At 45.8% G+C, this 22,767-nt stretch overlaps 2 protein-coding genes and 2 non-coding genes across 7 annotated transcripts; 3 read left to right on the forward strand and 1 right to left on the reverse strand.

Annotated features, from left to right (window-relative positions):
- The first annotated feature begins 294 nt into the window (after window positions 1–294).
- Window positions 295–16,266, forward strand: LOC114439103 (tumor protein D54-like). 4 transcript variants are annotated; one of them, XM_028410862.1, is made up of 8 exons: window positions 295–528; window positions 3,035–3,192; window positions 3,397–3,545; window positions 4,807–4,866; window positions 9,089–9,136; window positions 11,337–11,438; window positions 13,468–13,516; window positions 14,014–16,266. In XM_028410862.1, exons 1-8 carry the CDS (start codon window positions 510–512, stop codon window positions 14,098–14,100), a joined length of 672 nt encoding a protein of 223 aa, XP_028266663.1. In that variant the 5' UTR covers window positions 295–509; the 3' UTR covers window positions 14,101–16,266. The 4 variants fall into 4 exon arrangements, with proteins under 4 accessions (XP_028266663.1, XP_028266664.1, XP_028266665.1 ...); XM_028410863.1 differs by lacking the exon at window positions 9,089–9,136; XM_028410864.1 differs by lacking the exon at window positions 4,807–4,866.
- A 158-nt stretch (window positions 16,267–16,424) lies between these two features.
- Window positions 16,425–16,496, reverse strand: trnae-cuc (transfer RNA glutamic acid (anticodon CUC)). Its single transcript has one exon. It is a non-coding gene; the product is annotated as a tRNA-Glu (tRNA).
- Window positions 16,497–16,692: 196 nt separating this feature from the next.
- On the forward strand, window positions 16,693–16,774 carry trnas-aga (transfer RNA serine (anticodon AGA)). The gene has a single exon. It is a non-coding gene; the product is annotated as a tRNA-Ser (tRNA).
- Window positions 16,775–17,684: 910 nt separating this feature from the next.
- LOC114439108 (pancreatic progenitor cell differentiation and proliferation factor B-like) lies at window positions 17,685–20,931 on the forward strand. The gene is made up of 5 exons (XM_028410878.1): window positions 17,685–17,865; window positions 18,730–18,825; window positions 19,066–19,143; window positions 20,131–20,224; window positions 20,398–20,931. The coding sequence occupies exons 2-5, from the start codon at window positions 18,771–18,773 to the stop codon at window positions 20,510–20,512; spliced, it is 342 nt and encodes a 113-aa protein (XP_028266679.1). The 5' UTR covers window positions 17,685–17,865; window positions 18,730–18,770; the 3' UTR covers window positions 20,513–20,931.
- The last annotated feature ends 1,836 nt before the right edge of the window (window positions 20,932–22,767 follow it).

Raw genomic sequence — 22,767 nt, forward strand, 5'->3', positions numbered from 1 at the left:
TAAGACTAGCTACACGGCAAAATTAGTACCATGTTTAAAAAGTTGTGTTTTAACCACACCCGTCTAAGACGAAAAAAAAAAACCCGGATGTTTTATTTTTATTATTATAACACTTTATTATTTTATTTGATGCCTTGCAGAAAAAAAGTAAAACGGTTAAAATATATATTTTGTTATATCTGCTGATATATTTGGAGAAATATATCACAAGTATAACATCATTTTGTCATAATTGTTGGACACACGAAGGTACGCTGTGCTTTATTTTGAAAATCCCCGCCCGGATGTGGCGCTGTTGCTACGTTAGCTTAGCGGCGAGCTTTTTAAGCTGAGCTGGCTGTTGGGCTGCTTTACTGTTCCTGTCGACGGCTTTCTGCGAGTGGGAGTAGTCACTGCAGTCAGGAAGAAATCCCCACGCAGAGTGGAAATCACGCAACAATCCGCACTTCACGCCAGACGAGTCTAACTTTCGAATAAATCAGGAGTCGCAGCTCCGTCACATCGACGCCATGGACCCCGCCAGCCAAGGTAGCGTTGATTGTTAGCTTAGCGGGCAGGTTAGCTAGCCAAGCTGAGTGTGTGGAATTCACGAACACTTTGACAGCAGGTTGTTGTTGTTTGTTTGTTCACATCCACTCGAACAGTGAGTGTGTGTGTATCCCGTGTGTTTCTGTGTTTTGACTCATTAAAAGCTAATAAATGACAGTAGTCGTGGAGTCGTGCGGGCAGGACGGGCCCGCGGGTAAGTGACAGGGACAGCAGCAGGGAGTGAAGGGACGGGAGCTGGATCGTGTTACTAATTCACTACAGCTTCCAACACAATTTCACACACAGGGAGTGACACTAATCCACTTAAGAAGTGAACAGTGTCCTGTTTTCTGTCACACTTCCACAAACCCGCCACTTCTGGACAGGGACGAGTTTGTAAACAACAAGAAGGAGGATGTTAGCTAAAGCACACCTCTGCGCTCAGTCCGTCCTGATCTGATGTGAATGAATGTCATTTATCAGATGTATTGAACTTAATAACACCCTTAGCATGCTATGCTAGCTCCTGGCTTGGTCATAGCTGGTTGTTTGATCAGCTGACTGGTGCCAGGAGGTCAAAGAGGAAGAAACTCCACCTGCTTCATCATGGTTTCCTCTCCTGACCTCGATGCCTTTATTCTGTGTCTTGTCTTGTCATGGAAAAATATGTTTATGCAGAATAATGAACCTCTAGAGATCAACACGTCACTGTGAATCCTGGTCTAAATGGCCTTCAGACGAGATAAATGCACATTTTTTGTTGCCCCACAGCAGCTATCGTCCTGACAAGCCTGTTAATGCCGCTGATGCTTTTGGAGAATGTCCTAATAAGTCTTCCTGAACCCGGTCCTGCAGTTCATGGTAGTGAGCGGCCATGATAGACATGTCATGTTGTGTTAGGCTTCCTCTGCCTCAGGATGAGCGTTTTTAGGAAGTGACCGAGGTTGCCTGCATTTACTTCTACATGATGTACGACAAACTGGAATGAACCAGGACGTGTCTACCTCAGTATGACCCCCGATTTGTCATTCTGTGGAACCAGGCCATGGGATTTTTGACCCTTTTCCCAACGGATGTGTTCAGATTTGATGCTACTCTGCCAAAGAGTCTCCAAATCACTGGCAGTAAATGGCAGCTAATAGAGCTTCTTTGTAGGAGAACTGAATGATTTTTGTTTCCATATCAGCCTGAAACGAGCCAGAATACAGCGGCAGCGGCTGCAGCAGCAGGTTAGGTTTGTAGTAAGGGGTGTGGCTGTGGACATAGACAGGATACGCCTGTTAATGTTTGCAGAGGAGTCAGGCAGCGAGTGCAAGCTGCATGAAGCACCTTATGATCTGTCAGAATGTAGAGGTTATCTGCAGAAAGGGAACAAAGGGCGGGTAAGAGTTTACATTAATGCTTGTTAGAATAAAACAGTTTTCTTCACTATCACGGGCACTGTTGTCTCTCTGTTGCCACCTCAGCTGTTTTTTTGTTTTATCGTCCTGTTGGCCGGTCTGAATCACTAAATCAATATACCTTGAGGGTGGAGTCGTCGTGTCTCCTGTCAGCTTGTGCACAGATGTTATTGGAAAGACTCCGGCTTAGACAGCTTCTCCTGCATTACCTGAAGATAACGCTAATCCTTCATCTTTTGCAACAAGCAGTCCGTGCGTCTGAAGCGCTGTTCGTGCAGATGCAGATGCTGCTGTCAATCAGGAAGTTATAACAAAGTCACACAGCTGTTGTGATGCTTAAAATGTGAAGAATTCACATTAAAAAGCAGAAAGTGAGGTTGAAAGAGTTCCTCTCTTCACATACTGTGTGTGTGTGTGTGTGTGTGTTGTGAGGTTTGAGATAGTTGTTCATGTTAGGTTCCCCCACTGAGTTCATATTGTGTTAGTGTTGCTGCATAAAGTCTATTTTTACCCATTGTTTCCTGCAGTTAGGGTTTTTTTTATGCTCGGGCTCGTCGTGTCCTCTTGTCCTCTGTGCCAGCTCTGGCTATGCCAAGGTTTTGTCGCTGCCAGAACTGTGCTGGTGTTTTCAGGTGAATGATACAAGATGTGCTCAGTGCTGGAGAAATGCTGACCGATGCAGATTTCAGTGTGTGAACAACAAATGCAATGCGAGGGCTAAAGCAGCCAGAGGAGTCAACGGGCACATAAGAAGCGTCCTCGTTTAGGGCTTGATCTATTTTATATGAATATTTTATGGAGATATTTTTCTTTCTTTTGGTCATCTGGTCGATCATGTTCAGCTCAGAGTTCCTGTTCTCAGTACCAGTGAAAGGTGTGATGGTCCAAAAGAAGGATCTTAAGTTACGACGCTAATTGCCACTTACTTTTCCTGCTGGCAACTCTACCCTCCTCCTGAGCCTGGTTGTTAGAGTGTGTGTGTGTGTAATGGATACAGAAAGGGGTAATCTGAGTAAACCACTCTTGGCTTTTAACACTTCTTGTGGGTGTTTCTTTAACCTCCCATGGCCTCTCAACTTTACTCTGATGTCTTCCTGTCATCCCAGATATCAACCTGAACTCTCCAAACAAGGGTCTGAGCGTGGATCATTCAGACAGCCTGTCCGATGTGCCGGTGCAGGGAGCCATGGGTAACTCAGCCACCCCTCTTCCACCTGGCCTGACGGAGGAAGAGGCTGAGGAGCTCCGTACTGAGCTCACCAAGGTAGGTTCCAGAGTCATTAGCTGGTCACATGTTGATAAAGATCAATGAGCCAATGGCCCATTTTAAACCACTGTCTAGAAGCTATAAAGTCCCCGATCGCCAAAAATTGCGAAGATGTCGGAAGCCCTCATTGGACGACCACAACGCCGCCTGTAACCCGGCGTGCCGTCTGTACAGTCATTGGACGGTTGCTGTGTGTTTCAGGTGGAGGAGGAGATCAACACGTTGCGTCAGGTTTTGTCGGCCAAAGAGAGACACGCCGCAGAGCTGAAGAGAAAGCTCGGCCTCAGCCCGCTCAACGAACTCAAGCAGAACCTCACCAAGAGCTGGCAAGACGTGCAGACCTCCAATGCGTATGTATTGTTCAGTCCAGGACCTCGAATGACATGTAACCAATGTTCACAGCCAGAGTCGGAGCAGATGTCCTGTGCAGGGTTCAGTTTAGTCTGTTCACTAGTTCACTACAACACTTTAAACCAGATCACGTGGTTATTTCTGAGGACTCGGACTGCTGCAGACGTGATGATTCTTGTTAAAATAGCAGTGGTTTGTTATTGGGCATGTTGCTTCAGGTGTGGGTGATAAGACTGAATCTCTTTCTAGGAAATGTTGGCCCGTCTGTCTGGAATGTGCCTTGGCACCTATGTGGCTGTTTTGGGTTGACTCTTTTTTTTGTCTACAGTCCTGCACAGGCAGGTTTAGAAGTTCCTTCTACCCTCCAGGTGACTCGGGACTGCAGCTCACTGAGGCGACCCTGAATCACAGCTCCTCGCAGATATTCTCAGAAATAGCCGGTCAGGAAGTGACTCATACCGTGGCAACGCATCCAGGGCCCGGGAGTCCTCGGATCACATTTCACAGCCTGAAACAGAAGCAGAGGCAAAAGTGCTGCGTTATCAGATACAAGATGTATTTATCATTTCAAAGCTTCATTTACCAATGGAGCTCGTCACAGTTTTCCCTCCACTTCTCAGTTTGAAACCAGATTTCAAGTCTTCATATTTTCCTTGATTAACTAAGCATCTGTAGTAATTAACCTCAGCAGGGGGAGGACGAGGTTTGAAGCATCTTAATGAGCCGCTGTGTTATTTTATTCAAGCGGCGGCGCGGCGCCGTCCCCTCGCTCTTTATCTTATCTGTTGACATTTTTAGTCGCCTCATTTAGAAAACAAGTACGCGTGTTTTAATTAACTTGGTGCTCGTATCAACTGTTGTGTGTGTGTCTTGTCAGCGTGTTAAATATATGAATCCATAAATATCACCGTTTATCTTGAGTCACGTTGACTTTGGCTAAATGAAGAGTAGCTGCTGACATCACTCTCTCTGGCTACTGGACCTCCAGCATCATGAATAGTTGATTCAAATATAATGCTGTTGAAAGACGGACACACATCCTCTCAGTGAGTCTGACGGAGGGAATGTCAGATCAGGGCTGAGCTTCAGTGTGAGTCGTTCTTAAAGGTGGAGTCATGCTGGTGTCTCTGTAGATAAGATGCTCGGTGCAGGAAGTCCCCTCTGTGTGACTGAATGTGAACATGGAGGCGTCACTGATGGATCGTTTCAGAGCTGGTGCTGAACCTCTGCAGAGTGACGCCCTCCTGTCTGTGTTTCTAGCTATGTGAGGACCACTGAGAAGCTGGGCCAGTGGAGTGAGAGAGTCACCGGTTCAGATCTGTGAGTCCGTGCACTGCCTGCAGCTCGCTGGTGATGGTCCGGGGTTCTGCGCTGTTTGCTCTCTCACGCTCTGACTGTTGCTTCCCCTCCATCCCTCTCTGTTCTCACCTTCTAACCATGTCTGAGAATGCTGACATTTCAACTGTTTACCTTGGAGTCCAGTAGGGTGTCTGTGTGTGATTCTGGATCGGGTTTTTTTGCTGCTGTCAGGACTCTGTTGCATATGTGGCGAGACTTGTGGCACTGAAGTGGGACTTAGTGTGTGTGTGTGTGTTTCCTTCTAACCATGGCAGCCATACATAACTGACTCACCTGAATCTGTGTTAGTCCACCGTGGCCTGTGACTCAGCCTCTGTGTTTATCTGGTGTTTGAAATCATCTCTGAGAAATCACACACACACACACACACACACAGGTCAGCGGTCTTCCTCCAGAAGTGATGACACATGTCCTCCTCTCTGCTTCCTCACCATATTTGTAGCTTTTCAGACACTTCCCCTCTTTCACACTGAGTCTGCTTCTAACCTGCTGCACAGAAAAACCTTTGAAGCATTTTTTGGGCTGGTCATATTTGTTGTGTTAGCGGCCTTTTTAAGTGCAGCATTCCCAGTTTTCAGTTACTTTTTATGTGACTACACACACACACACACACACTCACTCTCTGGTAATTGTTGCCCATTATGTAATGATTTCAGTCTGAAGGGGGTTTGGCTAAAAACAATGAAATGAATCAATCATTTGGTTCACAATGGAAAACCACAAACATCTGTTCATGTAGGATGATGATAAAGATCCTTTCCTTCACCGGAGCTTTCTGCTGCTGAACATGTTTAACTCAGAGAAGCCGTGGAGACGGTGCCCATTAGGCTCCTTCAGTAATCCATCCCCGCTCGTTTTAATGAGCCGACACAGCCAAGACATACTTTTATCTCTGTTAGCAAAATGGAAGCCAACAGCAGGAGGACTGTGTTTTTTTAAAGGTGCTTCTTGACTCACTATTTGAAGTGTTTCCACTGAGCTGCGGTGAGGTCTGAAGCTAATGGAATGTTCCATGTGGCTGCTTCTGAAACAAACTGGATTGGCGAGCTCGCTCAGATAGTTAGCCTGACGGGTGGACAGACCTCCAGTGCTGCTGACCCTGTTCTCACAGGCACATCGCAGCAGCAGCAGGTGCGGCAGGGCGGCAGCACGACTTCCCGTTTGTTCCAGTTTCACACACACAAACAGACGTACATGTCGCATTTCTGAACAGTCTTAAAATAATTGTGGGTTATTAGACGCACACGGCTGGAAATCCATTCACACTCATGCAAGAAGGCACATCATTCTTGGTGTAAGCCCACACACACACACACACACACACACACAGACACACACAGACACACACACACACACACACACACACACACACACACACACACAGACACACACAGACACACACACACAGACACACACAATGCCCAGCACAGTACAATGTGTGTCTATCTCCTGCCCACATTCACACACATGCCTGCACCCTCGTCGTGCCTGGCGACCAGACGGGCGGCTTAGACTCGCTGCTGCAGGAACAGCGGGAGGACAGGAAAGGAATGTGAGCGAGATAGATGGAGGGGCGGAGAGACGGAGACAGAGACAGTCTTTTGCTTAATCACATGACACGTGATGACCAGAGAGAGAGAGAGAGAGAGCAAAGATACAGGCTGACCAAAAAGAATGTCATGGATTATCATGGCACAGAGACTGACAGCTGCCATGAAGACTAGAGTGGGTGGAGAGTCACTCAACTGTTGAATGAAATGCTCACCTCAGTGTAGAGAGCTCTAGGAGCATACTGTTAGGAAGTGTGTGTGTGTGTGTGTGTGTGGCTTCTATTTCTACACTGTTGAGCAATATTGTTGTGGATCAGGTGGCCATGGAACACTTTCTTAAAATAAACCCACGATGAAGAAATACTTCTACCCACGATCCTCCCGGGTTAGATGTGAGGAGGAGCCCTGCGTCTGTTCATCAGTGGTGGGAGTGTAGAGCTGTGCTGTACAGTAAGCTGCATTGTGCTGATGCATGTCGGGACATAAGGCCCGGCCTTGTCTGAAGGAGACAAGTCTCCTGTTGCTGTCGCACCACTAGATCAGGGTAAAAACGTGTGTTGACTGATCTGCAAGGCCGTGATTTATTTATTGTTATGACAGGAAGCCCGTTCTGATAGTTGATAGTTGATAGATGATAGTTTTTGTGCTAGTGTGGCTAATCCCAAACAAACATGCTACAGATGGTGGAAATCTTATTTAATCTTATTTAGACCCATTGGAAGGACAGAGGCTGCTGCTGAGCTGCTATCAGGCTACGTCTGCTCCCTGATGTCAGCCACAAAGAGGGGGAGAAGTCAAGCCTGATGAGATGAAGGCACGTCAAACTTAGTTTGATTGCAGAGCAAGATAGTTTTAAAATATTAAGCGTTTTAAAAAAGTAATTTAACATTGACGTCAATGAGAGATTCTCCAACATTTTCAAGTTTTCAGCGCCTGCATGCTTTCAGCTACAGAAACCATTCAAAGATCAACATGTTCAGCTTCTTCAGGGCTTTTCAGCTGTCACTATTCAGAGTTCTGCTGTTTATAGTTTTTAAAATATTAAGCTTTTTCAAAAATGTATTTAACATTAAAGTCTGTGAGAGAGCAGACTCTTCGTCTTTTAAACGTTTTGAGCGCCTGCATGCTTTCAGCTACAGAAACCGTTCATATATCAAAGTGTTGAGCTTCTTCTGCTCTGTTCAGCTGGTACTTTTCAGAGTTCTGCTGGTTATAGTTTTCGAATGGTTAACGGTTTTATACCAAGTGGTTTTTGAGGTCTCCTCTGTGTGTTGCAGAGACTGATTCAGCTTCTGTTCATATTTCGTGTTTTCTATGAATTACATGCAGAGTTCAAACGCTTCAGCTGCTGCGATCAAACCTGCGTTTTCTTCAGGAAATGCAGCTGCACTGTGATTGGACAGGGTTTCTTAGCTCTGTGTAGGCCCGTTTCACTGCATCCGGCATTCTCTGAATGTCCTTTGTCGGCTGAAAGATGCTGTTTCAGACGTGTGGAATGTAATGGGCTCAGCAGGTTCAGTGGGCGGCTTCCTACATCGTACACAGCTTAAAGGAGGTTGTTGTTGTTTGCGCTGTTTGCTGAGTGAGACATTAACAGATGTCAGAATCGTCTCCAAACACGAAGCCGCCCCAGCTGTCAGTCATGAGTTCTGTTGTAACAATCATCATCACACAGTTTAAACACAGCACCTCTGTTATTCCAGAGGCAGGTGTGAGCTTCAACCTGCCTTGTTATGCATCATGAATAAGAAACGTTTGATGCATGAACCTGTTTGATGTTTGGGAGTTACTGGACTGTTTCCTTCTAATGGTGTGCTTTATCTTGGCCCTCGCAGCTTCCTGTAGTGTTGAATCGGAACACGGTTACTTTGAAATTTGAGCAGGACTTAAAGGAAGTTGATGCCTGCTTTCAGAAGATGCTGGTGTTTGTTTGAATGAGGGTGGTACTTCAGCAGTACACGTGTATATAAATGGGGGTTCATGGTCTGAAATGGTCTCTGCCGCTTCATTCATCACAGTTTTCCTTATCAGAGCGTCATGTGTCACAGGGTCTGATTCATCCAGGCCAGGTCCAAGAGTTTAAAATCGACATCAGTGACGACTCACATCCCCCCCGAGTGGTGAAATGTCTTCAGAAATCCGCTATGGATCAATTTTAAACTCTTGAAGCATCTGACCTCATCTGCACGCCGATATCTGTCCATGCACCGTCAGCCTGGTTCGTGTTGGGTGAATGAATACTTTAAACAACACTAGGAGAAGTTACCTGTTACTTCCTCAGAGCCTCGGCTGTCATGTTTATGGAGGAACTGTTGTTGTTGTTGTTCCTTTTAAAACTGTTACATGAACTGTATTGATGTAAAACCTGCTGTGAGCAGCAGGCAGGGACCAGACGATCAACATTTTATTTAATATTAAAAAATAAAAGTAAGTTCCTGTTGATCAAACCGTGATTATTCTGTTTAACAAATGTTATTTTTCTGATGTTTTACAGTGATTTAAATAAGAATGACCATAGAAAAAGTAAACACAGAGTTTAGTTAGGGCCTGACGTGGAGCTTAGCCTTTGTGACTGCTGTATTGTGAGTGTGTGTCTCTTCCCCTGTGTCATTATCCTGCTGTTGTGTCTTCAGATATCTGTCTGCCTCAGCCACATTGGATGACATTACCCGCTCTGAAGCGTGAGTTGACCCCTTTCTCTTTTGTGTTCCTGTTTTTGTATATAAGCTAAGGTTTCTTTGGAGTTTGTTTGTTTGTTTGTTTGTTTTTGGGTGAGTTTGTCCTGTCCATGCTTTGTCCTGCAGCCTTTCTTTTGCTTCTGTCATGGTGGAGGTGCTGCGGGTGATTTAGATGTGCAGGCATTTGTGTTGGTGGCTGAGTTCAGGAGAGATTCTCCACCTTATTGTGGGTGTTACAGACTTTTTTATAGACTTTTTATAGACACATTTCAGTTGTTTCCAAGAATTTAAATCGAGGCAACTGGACTCAAGGATGTTTTTTGAAGACGTTTCGTCCCCCAAGTGGCTTCTTCAGTTCTGCTCTCACCCGTTCACGGCCCTGTCCCTTCATCCCACAGGTTCTGGTCGTTAACTGGCCATTAACCAACTATAGGGATCTTAGTCATGTGAGCTCCTACAAGATCCACCCACAGAGGTCCTGAACACATAAAACTCAGATTCCCAACCAGAACAGTAGCAGAACTGAAGAAGCCACTTGGGGGAGTGGCGAAACGTCTTCAAGAAACAATCCTTGAGAATGGATAAAAACAGGCCTGGCTTATGATCCGGTGGGTGGGGTTCAGGTTCCCTGGTGATAGGCTGTTCTAATCTAATCCGGGACTGGTCTGCTGTTTGATTCAAGACTAACTGCTCTAAAAAATACATGCAAGCAGCCTTTAACCAGCGAGTTAGCTCTGTGGGTCTGTGAGTTATTTTACCAGTATCTGATCACATCTGTAGAATTAACAACACTGCAAATGAAGAAGGGGCCTGCACACAGTCTGAAACTGATCCTCCAGTGTTTTAGGTTTGTTTTGATTTAAATGCTGCTTAAGTGCTTAGTGTGGGGCGTCAGCCATGTTGATGGGTACAGCTGTCTGCACCGTCAGCGCCACCAGCTCCTCTCCAAAGTTGTATTTGCTGAGACTCTGTGAACCGTCTGCTGCTGCCACCGCTGTGTCTGCGTGGCTCAGCTGCTCAGAATGTGTGAACATACGACCGGCTACACTGTGTGAGAGAGAGAGGGAGAGTTTCTGCACTGATTTACCAGGTGACCATGTATTTTATATACTATACTGTTGGGAGGCAGTTAGCCTAGCTTTCAGACTACAGCCCAGACCATCCAGCTCTTTGTCTTTTGTCTTATGTGTGTGATAACCCTCCACAGCAGAGGAGGGTTATCAGGATGCACACAACAGGAAGGTTCTGGAGCCGGGCTGAAAACAAACATCTTACTTCCTGGTTCTTATTATAATCACAGGCTGTTTTGGGGGAAAAATGTCCGTCCACTTTAAAAACACAGACCAGGAGCTCTTCATCCAACATGTTGAGTTTCCAGGCACCAGCCCGTTCAAGGTGTTTGAAATTCACATAAATACCAGAATCTGGCAGCTGGATTTCTTCTCTTTGAAGGATGAGTATCTTACATTTTGGGGTTTTTAAATCGATGAGTAAATCACGTTGGTGCCGCCCCACCCCTCATGCTCAGAGTGTGTGATGTTATTCTCGCTGTGATCGATGCCCTCTCGTCCAGATGAGGCGTTGTTTGACCCACTTTATTTAAAGCTCAGTGACCTCACCTGTCCTCGGGGCTGAAGCATGTCCAGCAGGACCACCAGGTCCCCCTCTGCTGCTAGGTTTCTGCTGTTGCTGCAGTTCATACGGAATGAATCAGCTGGTCTTGTGAAGCCTTGTGCGGAGCCGCTCCCCAGGAGCTGGCCTTGGCAGCTTGACCATTTCATTTTCCCATCATGCACTCTCATCCTCTGGCTGCTGTGGGACATGCTGAATCACACCTGCCATTAACACTGATGGGTTAGGAGGAGTTTTAACCCTTTATGGTGGATTCTACTGCATAAGCAGCCGGACTCATCATAAACAGCACAGGGAGACGTGAGGCCTCAGTGCACCTCAGTTCATTGACTGTATTTCTAAGACGATACTGACCACTGGAGGTAAACGTGGGTGTAGCAGTAACTGCTGTTAGTTTGGTTTGGTCTAATAGTTCTTTTTTGTGCCCTCCTGTCTCCCCTCACCTGTCCATCTGTCTTCTTTGTCTTCCTCCTGTCCGACCACTTCTTTGTTTCTGTCCTCCCTGTTTCCTCCATCATTGTTCCCGTTCGTTGCCTCCCACCTTTCCTCTCCCTCCTCCTGCTCCCTGCAGATACAAGAAGACTCAGGAGACCCTCTCCCAGGCAGGACAGAAGACCAGCGCAGCTCTCACCACAGTGGGATCAGCCATCACCAGGAGACTGGGCGACATGAGGTACTGTGCAGCGGAGCCAAAATGGCCGACACCCTGAGTGAGCTACAAGAACAAATGAGCAGAGCAGACAGAACCGTGATATGAGCACAGACGGATATTTATACTGAGTCCATCTGGGAACCAGCAGGGTTTTGTTGGTTAATTGATTCAGTCCAGGTCCAGTTGCTCATTGTTCCTTGTAGCTCTCAGGTTGTCTCGCCATGCGGACCAGCGCACTGTTTCTCTCAACATTAACCATCGATCAGAAGCATGTTTATGGACGGGGTCCCTCTGCTACCTGAGGGGACGGTTCAACTTATTCAGAGACATCAGTGATTTGTATGCATCACTGGAATTAGTTGACCCACCCTGACCTGTAGCCTGTAGATGTGTTCCTCCACCTGAAGTCACGTTCTGTGTGTGTCTGCATGTGTGAGGGTGGAGTTAGTATAGAACGGACATTAACTCCTTCACACTAACTCATGTCATCACCCACGGCGCCCTGACTCACACGGCTGCTGTAATGACCTTAATATTTCTACTTTACGCCCACACTGATGTTTGCTCTTCAGTTAAGGGTGTGCATGAAGAGACGTGTGATGGATGTGTTTGCTGTTTATCATTGACCCACTGCTCCATCACTTTTCTTGCAGCTTTTGCTTGTTGATCTGCTCTTTAGTTTGTTTCTTGACCAGTGAAGCCACGTCTACTCTTAGGACCGTGTTATATTTCCTCCTTCACCTTAAACTCTCTGTTTTTCCCTCTCCAAGTTTATTTGCTGTGAAACTCAGGGTGGTGTTTTTAAATCTGACCTGAAAGTCTAAAGTAAAACCTATGACCGTGTGTGTGTGTGTGTGTGTGTGTGTGTGTACAGTCGTGACACACGCTGGTATGAAGATAAGAGAACATGAAAATCAGGCTGCTGGTGTCACTGGTTACACAGCAAACACAGCCCCGCTCTGTCGTCCTGACGCCGCTCTGTTCTTGCCCGATCGCCCCGCTGATAACGCTGCTGCTGTCTCACCTGTGTTTGTGTGTCCTTGTGTGTCTCTGTGTTTTGTTGTGATTGCTGCTTTGGGCTCACTCTCTCTCTCTCTCTCTCCTCTCTTTTAATCGCTGCCTTGGTTTGACCTGCAGAGCTCTGCCTTTCTCTAATTCCTTTAGGTAAGGCTAACACGCCTCTGCTGCCGTTAATATTCATTATTTGACTTTTTTGAACTTGTGCTGTTTCCAAACCTGCTGTTATTAGTTAAACACCTGCATTACTTCATTCCTTTAGATTACTTGAATGGATTAGCATGTTAGCATGTTAATGCTATGTTAAAATATGATTGATTGATGTCTGTGCGTCACAGAGACACTGAACCTTATTTGACCTTAACTTGACCGATAATCATGCCGCCCATTAAAAAATAAAGTGATGGCGAGTTCCCTCTCTCCTGAAACTTTTACACCATTTTATTCCCTTGATTTTGGTGCATTCTAATAAATGTCCATGTGTCACCTGTAATCTGTGAGATTATGAGCTAACTGCACTTCAGCTGCTGTATCTGCTGCATAATAACGTGTCAGTGCCCGCTTGCATTATAACACCTGCACTTCTGTCTCCTCTCTTTAACGCTTACAAAGTAGCAACTATTCCATTCGCCACTCGATAAGTATGCCCGCAATGAGGTAAAGTGACACACACCTTTATGTCAGTGTTACACTCACACACACTCACACACACTCACTCTCTTGTACATGTCTGCTGCTGCTGCTGATGTTCTCATTTGTTGATGCTGCTGTTTTTTGGACCAGGTTTGACCGGTTTTATAAAATACTGAGTGTCTGATCAATTCTGAAATATCGCTTATCATCTGATATTTTGTCCACTTAGACCTCATCACTCTGTCAGTCATATTGGTTAGTGTCAGTATAACCGCTAGCCACTTAAAAACTGCTAACATGGCTCTACAAGTATTGATAATCCTTCAATATAACAGGACTGTTTTTATTTGATCGTTTCTGTTATTTATCTGTAACATTTCTGCCTGTGTCTGTTCTGCAGGAACTCTGCGACCTTCAAGTCGTTTGAGGATAAAATGGGGAACCTGAAGGTGAGTGGAAGCCGTCGGTCTGCTCACAGGTTGTTACCATCAGCTCAGGTGGACGTTGTTTAGCAGCCAGCAGGTTAAGGACCAGCTGATGTCATTTGTTTGAACACATACGCTGGGTGATGTCTGGACCATGTCCAGGGTCCACTGCATGTGTGGAAGGAGCTTAATGGATTTCTGATCATGAACACGTGTAAACACATGGAATCTAATCTTCAGCTGAAGGAAATGATTGTTTTCTATTGAACGCTGGAAAAGAATCATTTATCGTGTGTGTGTGTCTGAACATGCTGATTCGGCCTGTTTGTTTTTCATACATTTACTTGTGGGTGAAGTCCAGTAAAGAAGAACCAGAGGATGCATTAGTTTGGTGATATCTAGTCTTTCAGTTTTCCTCTCAGTGAGGCGCAGGACTAGTGCTGCTGACGTCTGCAGGGAGCTGATGTGTCAGAGCATCGGCTGCTGCCAGTGACTCTCGTCTGTTTCCTGTCTCTCTGCAGTATAAGGTCGTCGGTCCCAAAGGGAACGGGGAGGCGGCCAGTTCCCCCACCGACACCACCCCTACTCAGGAGAACCCACCTTTCTGAATGCAGCCCACCTCCTCTTCCTCCTCCTCCTCGCTGCCACCTTCCTCACGACCTTAGACTGTACTGTTACCACCTCTCCACCGACCTCTGACCCTCCACCACAAACCCCGCATCAGGCAGGCAGGCCGAGGTGAAGGACTCACGGCTTGGAGGCGGGGACGCCCCCTCCATCGCGCCCTCCATTCCTCTGCCTCCATTTTGTTGATGTCTAAACATGAATAATTTACAGACCTTGCTCCTCGGTTACATCACCGCCACCGCCTGCCTCCACTTCCTCCATAGTTAGACCCACCCCCCCTCGTTCATGCACACCACACCCTTCAGACGGCTTCTAAACAGGTTCAGGAAATCTGACAGGCATTATCAGATCTTTGGAACTGAGGTTTCATCAGGCGGCGGCAGTCTCGGCTCTGGAGCCTGAAGGTGGAGGCAGATCGACGGGCATAAGCAAAATGTTTTTTTTTGCGAATTAAACCGACTTTTTCTGTCTTCTCGTTTCCGACTACTGTCATCTACTATAAGTGATGCGTTCTCACTGTGAGCACAGCCCCCTCTCTAGTTTGCTGTGACGCTTGCGGGTTCAGAGGTTAGTGATTGGACTGGAGGGGGGAGGGGGGAGGGGGGAGGGAGCAGATCCAGGACATCTTAACCCTCCAAGACCTACTACTGCTACATGCATGTGCATATCTCATCTCACAACTCAAACCGAGGTCTCGTGTGACACCCAAAAAAAAAACAAACAAAAAAAAAGCAGGAAAACCTTAAACCATTTTGTATTATAAACTATTTTACACTGCTTTGCATAATGTTTTTACATAACTTTTATCAACATGTATAAATATATATGAATAAATATATTGTCGCCGGTGCTGCCTGATGGCAGCAGGTCAGGTTGATGGGATTAAATGAAAATAAAGAACAGCAGGGGGAGGCTGAGCAAACCTTACAGCGCTTTGGGTCGGTTTCACATGTTCGTTCTTTGTTCTGTGTGTGAAACCGACCCACTGATGGAGTCAAGAAGGAAAACAGCGACGGGTGATTTCATTTGACAAACTGAAGGCGCGCTCGGTCGCCGTCACACCCGGCCTGTGTTTCCTCCTTCACCGCGGTTTGGCGGCTGTTCCCTCCCTTTTGTTAACACACAGAACTCGATGTGAGACGATGCTTTGCTGTGTACACTACCTGGTGAATGTCGCCGCTTCTCTATCGGCCTTACTCACTTTAAATGGATCTCCTGTTATGATTTAGCTTGTAGAAAAATCTTCTTCTTTTTTTTAAGTTGTACAGACTGCTTGGACTGAAGAAAGGCGAGTTAGCAATGAAGATATTTAGAGTCCCCCCCGAAATGTGTCATGGAAGATATCTCGCTGCCAACAATGCACTCCTGTTCACTGCACACACACAGACACACACACTGCACGAGGCCAAACTAACACAAAGTCACTGTTGCCCTCAGAGTTCATGGAGTTGAAATCCTGATATTCACAGATTTGTTGGTCAAACTAGATTTTCTCTGCTTCTGTCATTGCCAAAAAAAATGTCACCATCTTGCCACAGCTTTCTTATTTTTTTTTTTGTCAAACTGTTTCCAGTGACTCATGGGTGTGTTTCCTTGTTTTGTATGTGTTGATTCTTTTTTGGTAGAGGATGTTCCTGTTTAGGTGAATAGGTCTTCAGTTTTGTTTTGGCTTTCTTTCTGTTTGGAGAGGTGAACTTTAGAGATGATTTATTGTTCCTACCTAACATGCCATCATGTGAAAACACGTTGCCAATATTTAAATATCTGTTACAGCCTCTGAATCTCTTCCTGCTTCGCCAAAAACAGAACTTGTGCACACTACAAGAAGTTTTTTTTTCTTTTATTATATTGGCTCCAAAAAATAATTTGTTTTTACACTAAAAGGATACAGGACTATTTAGTTGGTGTAAATGGCCCCTTTTTTTGTCACCTGTTAGAACCTGTAGTTTAGGATGGAAACCTTTTGTTTTGGGTGCAGCACATGACAAGCCTGCTCAGAGGAAAGTACTCTTAGCTTTATTTAGGTCCTGGGCCAGCTGATGTAGATTGTTAAAAGGGATCAGATTTGGAAGGTTATGGTGAATTAATTAAAACTTTTGGTTTTGTTGTATATGTTTGGATATCAATAAAGCATTCCTTTAAATGAGGACGTGGTGTGTGCTCAGTGTTTTTTCACTCTGGATTTAATGGTTAATTAGTTTTTGTGTAATGAAAGGTCTTTATTAACGTTTGTGTCACTGTAGACTTTGAACGTCTTTAGCTAAACTCCTATTAAGTTTTAATAAAAAGATGTTGTAAAATAACATTCCCTGACCGGGAATCGAACCCGGGCCGCGGCGGTGAGAGCGCCGAATCCTAACCACTAGACCACCAGGGAAAACTGTCGATTTCTGGGGTTATCATCGTTGTTCTAGTCATGAGTGCGCTGTTCCCTTTGTATCCGGCAGTCTGTCCAGGGTTTACCCCGCACTTCGCCCATCAGAATATGCTCCAGATGACAAAGCCACGGAAAAGTTTGCATTTGTTGTGCATCGCGAGATTTTACAAAAACCGCACGTGATAATCTGCTGTCAGTTGTCGTGGCCGAGTGGTTAAGGCGATGGACTAGAAATCCATTGGGGTCTCCCCGCGCAGGTTCGAATCCTGCCGACAACGTGTGTTTTGTTTTTTTTTCGCCTGTACTGATTTTGGTTTTTCTGTTCACCACTGGAGGGAGCTGCTGGATAAAGAAACAGACAGCACTTGTTAACAGTGTGGAAATGTTGTAAACACTTTATTTATTCAGGTGACAAATTCGTGGTTGTCAGCCTGACCCAGTGGTGGAATGTAACTAAGTATTTGTACTTCGTTACTGTACTTAAGTACATTTTTATGTATTTGTACTTAAGTAAAAATAACAGTGCATACTTTTACTCCGCTACATTTTGCAGCTAATATATGTACTTTCTTCTCCACTACACATTTTAAAAGGTCTGAATACAGTTGTGTTCATACAGCTGTGCTGGACTGATGTGAGGTCAGACATGGAGGTGGTGTTTAAGTACATTTAAAAGTAAGTACTTAAGACTTTTACTTAAGTAGGATTGTAACGTAGCACTTCTACTTTTACTTAAGTACCAAGCTTCAGTACTTCCTCCACCACTGAACTGAACAACAAACAGGAAGATTTAGTTTATAAAGTATAGTTTTTCTATTGTATGTGTTACTTTAAGTGGTTTTCATGGTTTTTATAGATGTATGTGTAGATTTTAATCAGCTTAGTAAGGCTAAAGTTGGTATATTTACCCGGTGGACAAAGATGCTTATGTTAGTTAATGTGCATTGTTTCATTTAAAATAAATACATTTAAAGTTTTAAAGTTTCAAAGTGTTTCGGTTTAAAGTGTTGATTTAAATGACGTCACTGAGCTTTAATAAATATTGGTCAAAATGAGTCATTTGTTCCAGAATCGCAGTTGATGTGGGTCAGACGTGTTCTGGCCGTCCTCCAGGAGGAGGGAGGAGCCACTGCTGTAGCCCCGCCCCGCTCGGAAGCTGACGTCAGCAGCCTGCCTATAAGAGGACGCGCAGCGCCCCCGCAGTCAGACACACAGCAGCGTCGAGACATCCGTTCGGACCTTGGAGGGTTACATTTACCCAAAACTTATTTTCAAATGGGCCCCGTCGCCTAGCGTCCACTCCCCCAGCCTCGCCGACTGAGTTGAATTGGGTGCTACCGAACATCGAGCACGTCCGGTTGAGCTAAAGGTGAGGATGCGGCGCGGGGTTAGAAAATGGTGGAGAGAAGAAGAAGAAGGAGGGGGGGGGGCTTTCTGTGCAGTCCGAGGGGGCGAGCTAACGATGCTAGCACGTTAGCATCCTGAAATGGCAGCTGCTGCTTTGTTTTGAGACGAAAACATCCGCGTCTGTCGCCTCGGTTCATTCATGTATGTGATGCTGTTGTTTCATGTTATCCCCAAATCAGCAGAGGTCACAGACCCGGAGGACAGGCTGGTGTGTTAATGTTTTTGTCCTGAACAAAATGTCCTTAACTACTGCTTAAAGAGTTTTATACACCACCCACATTAAAGGCACCATATTTGGTCAATTTACTGATTTATTTATTTTTTATTTTTCTTAACTTCTGCCCTTTTTTGGGACATAATTCTTGGTGAAACAGATTAACGTCAAAATGTCGGATTGCTGCAGTGGCTTAATGTAAACAAGTCTGCAAAACGTGAGGTGACGTCACGGTGCTGAGGGTGTGTGTGTGTGTGTGTGTGTGTGGGACCACATCCTGCTGTACAAATGTGTGTTATTGTTGTTTTTAAAGACTTTCTGTCTGCATTTAAACCTTCTCATGAACCCTCTGTTAGTTTTGCTCTTGCAAAGAATATTATAGTGGAATAATAAAGGAGCTCTATTACCAACCAGAATATTTATTGGATTAATAATCCGTTAAATCCTATGACACACATGTCTTTTCTATCTTCTCTGCATTGTGCAAATGTTGTTAGTCAAGGCTTGTTTATTGAGACCGTCATGGCCTCCAGCCGTGTGCAGACATTAGTCAGGAGAGAAGCCGTTAATGCCGCCTGGCCTGTTTATAACCGCTCTGTATTTTCTCTCCAGGTTTCCATCAAGCACAGAGCACAGCGACCAACAACTGAAGAATGGCAGCTATTCCAGCAGGCGGTTCTCTGGTGGCGACCACTGACTACTACCGAAGTGAGTCTCTGTCCGATGCACGAAGCCAGGCTGACTCCTTCCTCCCGTCTGTGTCACAGTGAACTCTGGCTGAATGTGTGACGGCTGACTGGTGTTTCCTGTGTATTTAAACATGAATAATGCTGCCTTTATAGATGATTTATTATTGTTTATAGATGAACACAAGCTTGAAGCTTGTGTATCAGAGCAGCAAAATCTGACCTCGTTAACGGGGTTCCTGCTCCTTCTGTCCTCCTGCAGGGCGCATCGGCTCCACCTCCAGCAGCAGCTCTTGCGGCAGTTCGGAGTACAGTGGGGAGGTCATCCCTCACCATCCAGGTGAGTGACTGGAATTCAGGTTTTGTTAACTGTGGTTAAAGTCTGAGTGGTGTGTGTGTTCACATGGCTGATTACCAAAGGTAGTCGGTGTTTAAAGTATCAACACGGCTGGCTCATCCTGCTCCAGTAGAACCTGTCGGTAAAACTGTCAAAACGCTTCAAACTCAAGGCCCGCAGGCCGAATCCGGCCCCCCTACGATGTTCCATCATGTTAGTTAGTGCATCTTTGTGCCAGATGTTCGTCCTAACATCTGTTTCACAAGTTAGTTTCCTCATTCTGCTGTGATATTGCACGCAGAGCGTTCAGTAACGCTACGATTGCTGCGGCTGAGTCAGCTGTTGCCTCAGAGCCCACAGTGTTTGAGTCATCACAGAGAAGCACCTGGACCGCTCTGGTCTGAGCCGGCTTTTTGTCTGATCAGCAGGGAGGTTATATTCAGTCCTATTCAGGGGTTCTCTCACACCCTGCTGCTCCCTTTCAGGATGAGGATTCAGGTGTCGGTTCAGACTCCAGTTAGCATGTGCTGACTTCACCAGGCGGTCCTGGTAAATATGGAAACCCACCTGGTTCTGCAGTGAGCTGCTGTTTCAGGCCCGCGTCACTGTGCCGGTTTAAAACTCGGTCAGATTCCTGCATGGTGCTGGAGCTGAAATAGTCACACACACACACACACACACACACGCTCACACACTTCCTCACAGAGCTGTGTGTAAAAGTAGGTGAAAGGTTAATGTGTGTGTAGACATGGAGTTCTGTTTGTTTTAGTGTGTTTAGAGCTCCTAACCTCATTTTGTGTAAGAACAATGTTCATTTCCATTCATGGTAGTCTGTGTGTGATCAGTCAGGCTCGGGCGGTGACACTTTAACTTGATCTGAAAGCTAATTATGGCTCCGAGTGTGGCTGAAACACACACACACCCTTCCTGTCACACTTGCTGGGTTGTTAATGTTTGTTTTATGAAGTTGTGTTTTCTTTGTTTCTGCAGGACTCCCCAAGCAGGATTCTGGCCATTGGTGGTCCAGTTTCTTTTTTGGGAAGCAGCCTGGGATGACCCCGTTGACTGAGGAGGCACAGCAGAAGTAAGTACACACACACACACACACACAGCGTACAGACGTGTGTGAGGCAGTGGACCCTAAGCACCGAGCTTTTATGCCGCGACACTGGCGTCTGTTTGCTCTGCTGGACTTTCTCTCCTCTCTGGGTCTGGGTTCTTAACCCCCCTCTCTCTCTCTGTCTTTGCCTGTTGCAGGGCGGGGGTCACGGGTGTGGTGACAAACGGTCAGATCACCTGCGTTGCCAAGGAGATGGTGATGCAGCGGCAGAGCAGTGAGAGCAGCGATGCAGGAACTCCCACCTCCTCCTGATCCCTGCAGCCTCACTCCGATCCACACCGCACCTGGGGGGTGTGGGGGGGGCACAACACAACACACGACACAACCAACGACCAACGCTAGGTGACGGGAGGACGTCCCGTTTACAACCTTAGTTTTTTTTTATATTATTCATCGTAGTACAGGCTGCCTTAAATGTGTTTGTTTCTGTAACTTGTGTCTTTTTTTTATTGACGACCAAAAAAACCTTAAAAATATAAAAAAAACAAAAATGATGCAACGATAAGCTCCTTCGTTTTGTAACCTTTGTAACATCCTGCGTTTGTAATACTGTTTTGCATTGACACACTGTGGTGCGCACACACACACACCACGTGCCTTTTGTTAAATATCTTTCACTTTGTCACCATGTCAAATTGCAAATGCAATAAAGTAGACTCCTGCAGCCTAAAGCCCTGTGTCGGTGTCACTGCAGCACACACACACAGACACAGACACAGACACACACACACACTGCTCTCTGTTGACTGTGTGGTTGTCGTCCTTCAGTCCTCAGCCTGCAGGGGCCCGGCCTGCATGTGTTTGCATGGAGTGGCTGGATGGGCTTTGTACAGGGCTGTTCCAGGAGCAGAGTAAACACTGAAAGCAGCACTTTGTGTGCTCTGATGTAGAGTTGTGTAACTTCGGCTCTCCGTCCTGCCCACATGCAGAAAGCAGCAGGCCCACAGTGAAGAACCTGCGTGTTTACACAGCGTTAATCTGAGCATTATATTCCACTGTGGTTTACGCTCTTATTTTGAAAATGAACTTTTAATGAGTTCTTATGTTGAAGGCACAGGAAGTTATTTATAGATAAATATTGTGCATGAAGTCCAGGTGGGTCTGGTCGGAGCGGCCCTCATCAGCACAGCTGCGCTTCCTCCTTCCTTCCAAGATGTCTGCTGCCTGTTCTCACGCTCTCCTGTTCTGTAGGATTACAAACACACTGCTCATGTTTTCTGGTTCATCACCGCTGTTTGGAAAAAAACAAATGTACCAAAGACGCCATTTCAGACCGGAAGTCAGAGGTTTCCTGTCTGCAGCTGGTCAGAGACACGTGAGGTCGTCATGCAGGTAAGAAGCACCTGCTGCTGGTGTGTGTTCATGTGTTCTGTGTGTTTGCTGCTTTGTGTTTGTGTGTTTGCTGCTTTGTGTTTGTGTGTTTGCTGCTTTGTGTTTGTGTGTTTGCTGCTTTGGCTGAAACCTTGACTGTTTATTAATTTCACTTCCGGTCTAATCTGCCGGGATGTTCGGCTCTTCCAGTGGAAGCTGTAGCAGACAGATTAGAAACTCGTGCTGGTTTTTGTGTGGAGCAGTGGGATTAAATAAACCCAATTTGTTGATGCTAACTCGCTTCATGTGGATATTTTCAGACATGTCACATATTTTCCAGCTAATCTGTGAAGAAGCTGTTTGATCAGAGTCTCTCTTCTTCTTACTGATGGTTTTCATTGATCCTGTCATAGTTATTTGCTGCAGATCAGACCTGATCACTGATGGTGAACAGAACTCTGAGAGTTCAGTGTCACGGCGTGTGAACAGTGCAGACTGAGGATGGTATGAGGCGTAGCCATAGAAACGGAGGGTGATGCTAAGGTGTATAAAGGTGTGGTTCAGTCCTGTCATCTGGATTTTTATCTGATAATTGATGAATTGACATAGTCAGTCAACAGATTACCTCATCCTAATCCTAATCCCGATCCTGATCAGCCTGGTCCTGTTAGGAGCAGGACCACAGGCTCCTACATGTGGTGACAGCAGCTAACCTTTGTGTCTCCCTTTCATCTTTTGACGTGTACAAGTGGAGGAAAACATTCTGCCTGCTGACGCAGCGGACTGTAAAACTGGATTGTGTAAGCACCTCTCTCTCTCTCTCTCTCTCTCTCCCCCCTGTTCACACTCTCGCCCTCTGTTAAACAGAGGAAAGACAAACAATGGCCAAAGTGTCCCCTCTGCATGACGGAGATGAACGGTTGAACCGCTCTCTGCCTCCACGCTGCACTTTTTCCGGGTCACCGGCTGCTCCGGGTCACTGACGTCTTTGTCGTCTCCACATGTGTTCTGCCTGCTTACAGATCTGCATCATATGAAGTCAGCTGCAACAGAATTAGTCTAAAATACATTTATTCAGGTTTATTTACAGCAAAATGTCAGAAGACACATCTCAGTGTTACATGAATATTTGGCAGGTTTGCTCAGAGATCACAGTGTGGGGAGAACAACAAGCAGGAGAGGAGCTCAGACTGGAC

Source organism: Parambassis ranga, chromosome 7, assembly GCF_900634625.1.
Source record: "Parambassis ranga chromosome 7, fParRan2.1, whole genome shotgun sequence".
Classification (NCBI taxonomy): domain Eukaryota; kingdom Metazoa; phylum Chordata; class Actinopteri; family Ambassidae; genus Parambassis; species Parambassis ranga.

Coding starts and splice junctions, on each gene's coding strand:
- LOC114439103 (XM_028410862.1), top strand. Junction 4,867..9,088: donor AGAGTCACCGGTTCAGATCT/GTGAGTCCGTGC, acceptor TTGTGTCTTCAG/ATATCTGTCTGCCTCAGCCA. Junction 9,137..11,336: donor GACATTACCCGCTCTGAAGC/GTGAGTTGACCC, acceptor TGCTCCCTGCAG/ATACAAGAAGACTCAGGAGA.
- LOC114439108 (XM_028410878.1), top strand. CDS start 18,771: ATGGCAGCTATTCCAGCAGGCGGTTCTCTGGTGGCGACCACTGACTAC. Junction 19,144..20,130: donor GGTCATCCCTCACCATCCAG/GTGAGTGACTGG, acceptor TTGTTTCTGCAG/GACTCCCCAAGCAGGATTCT. Junction 20,225..20,397: donor ACTGAGGAGGCACAGCAGAA/GTAAGTACACAC, acceptor TGCCTGTTGCAG/GGCGGGGGTCACGGGTGTGG.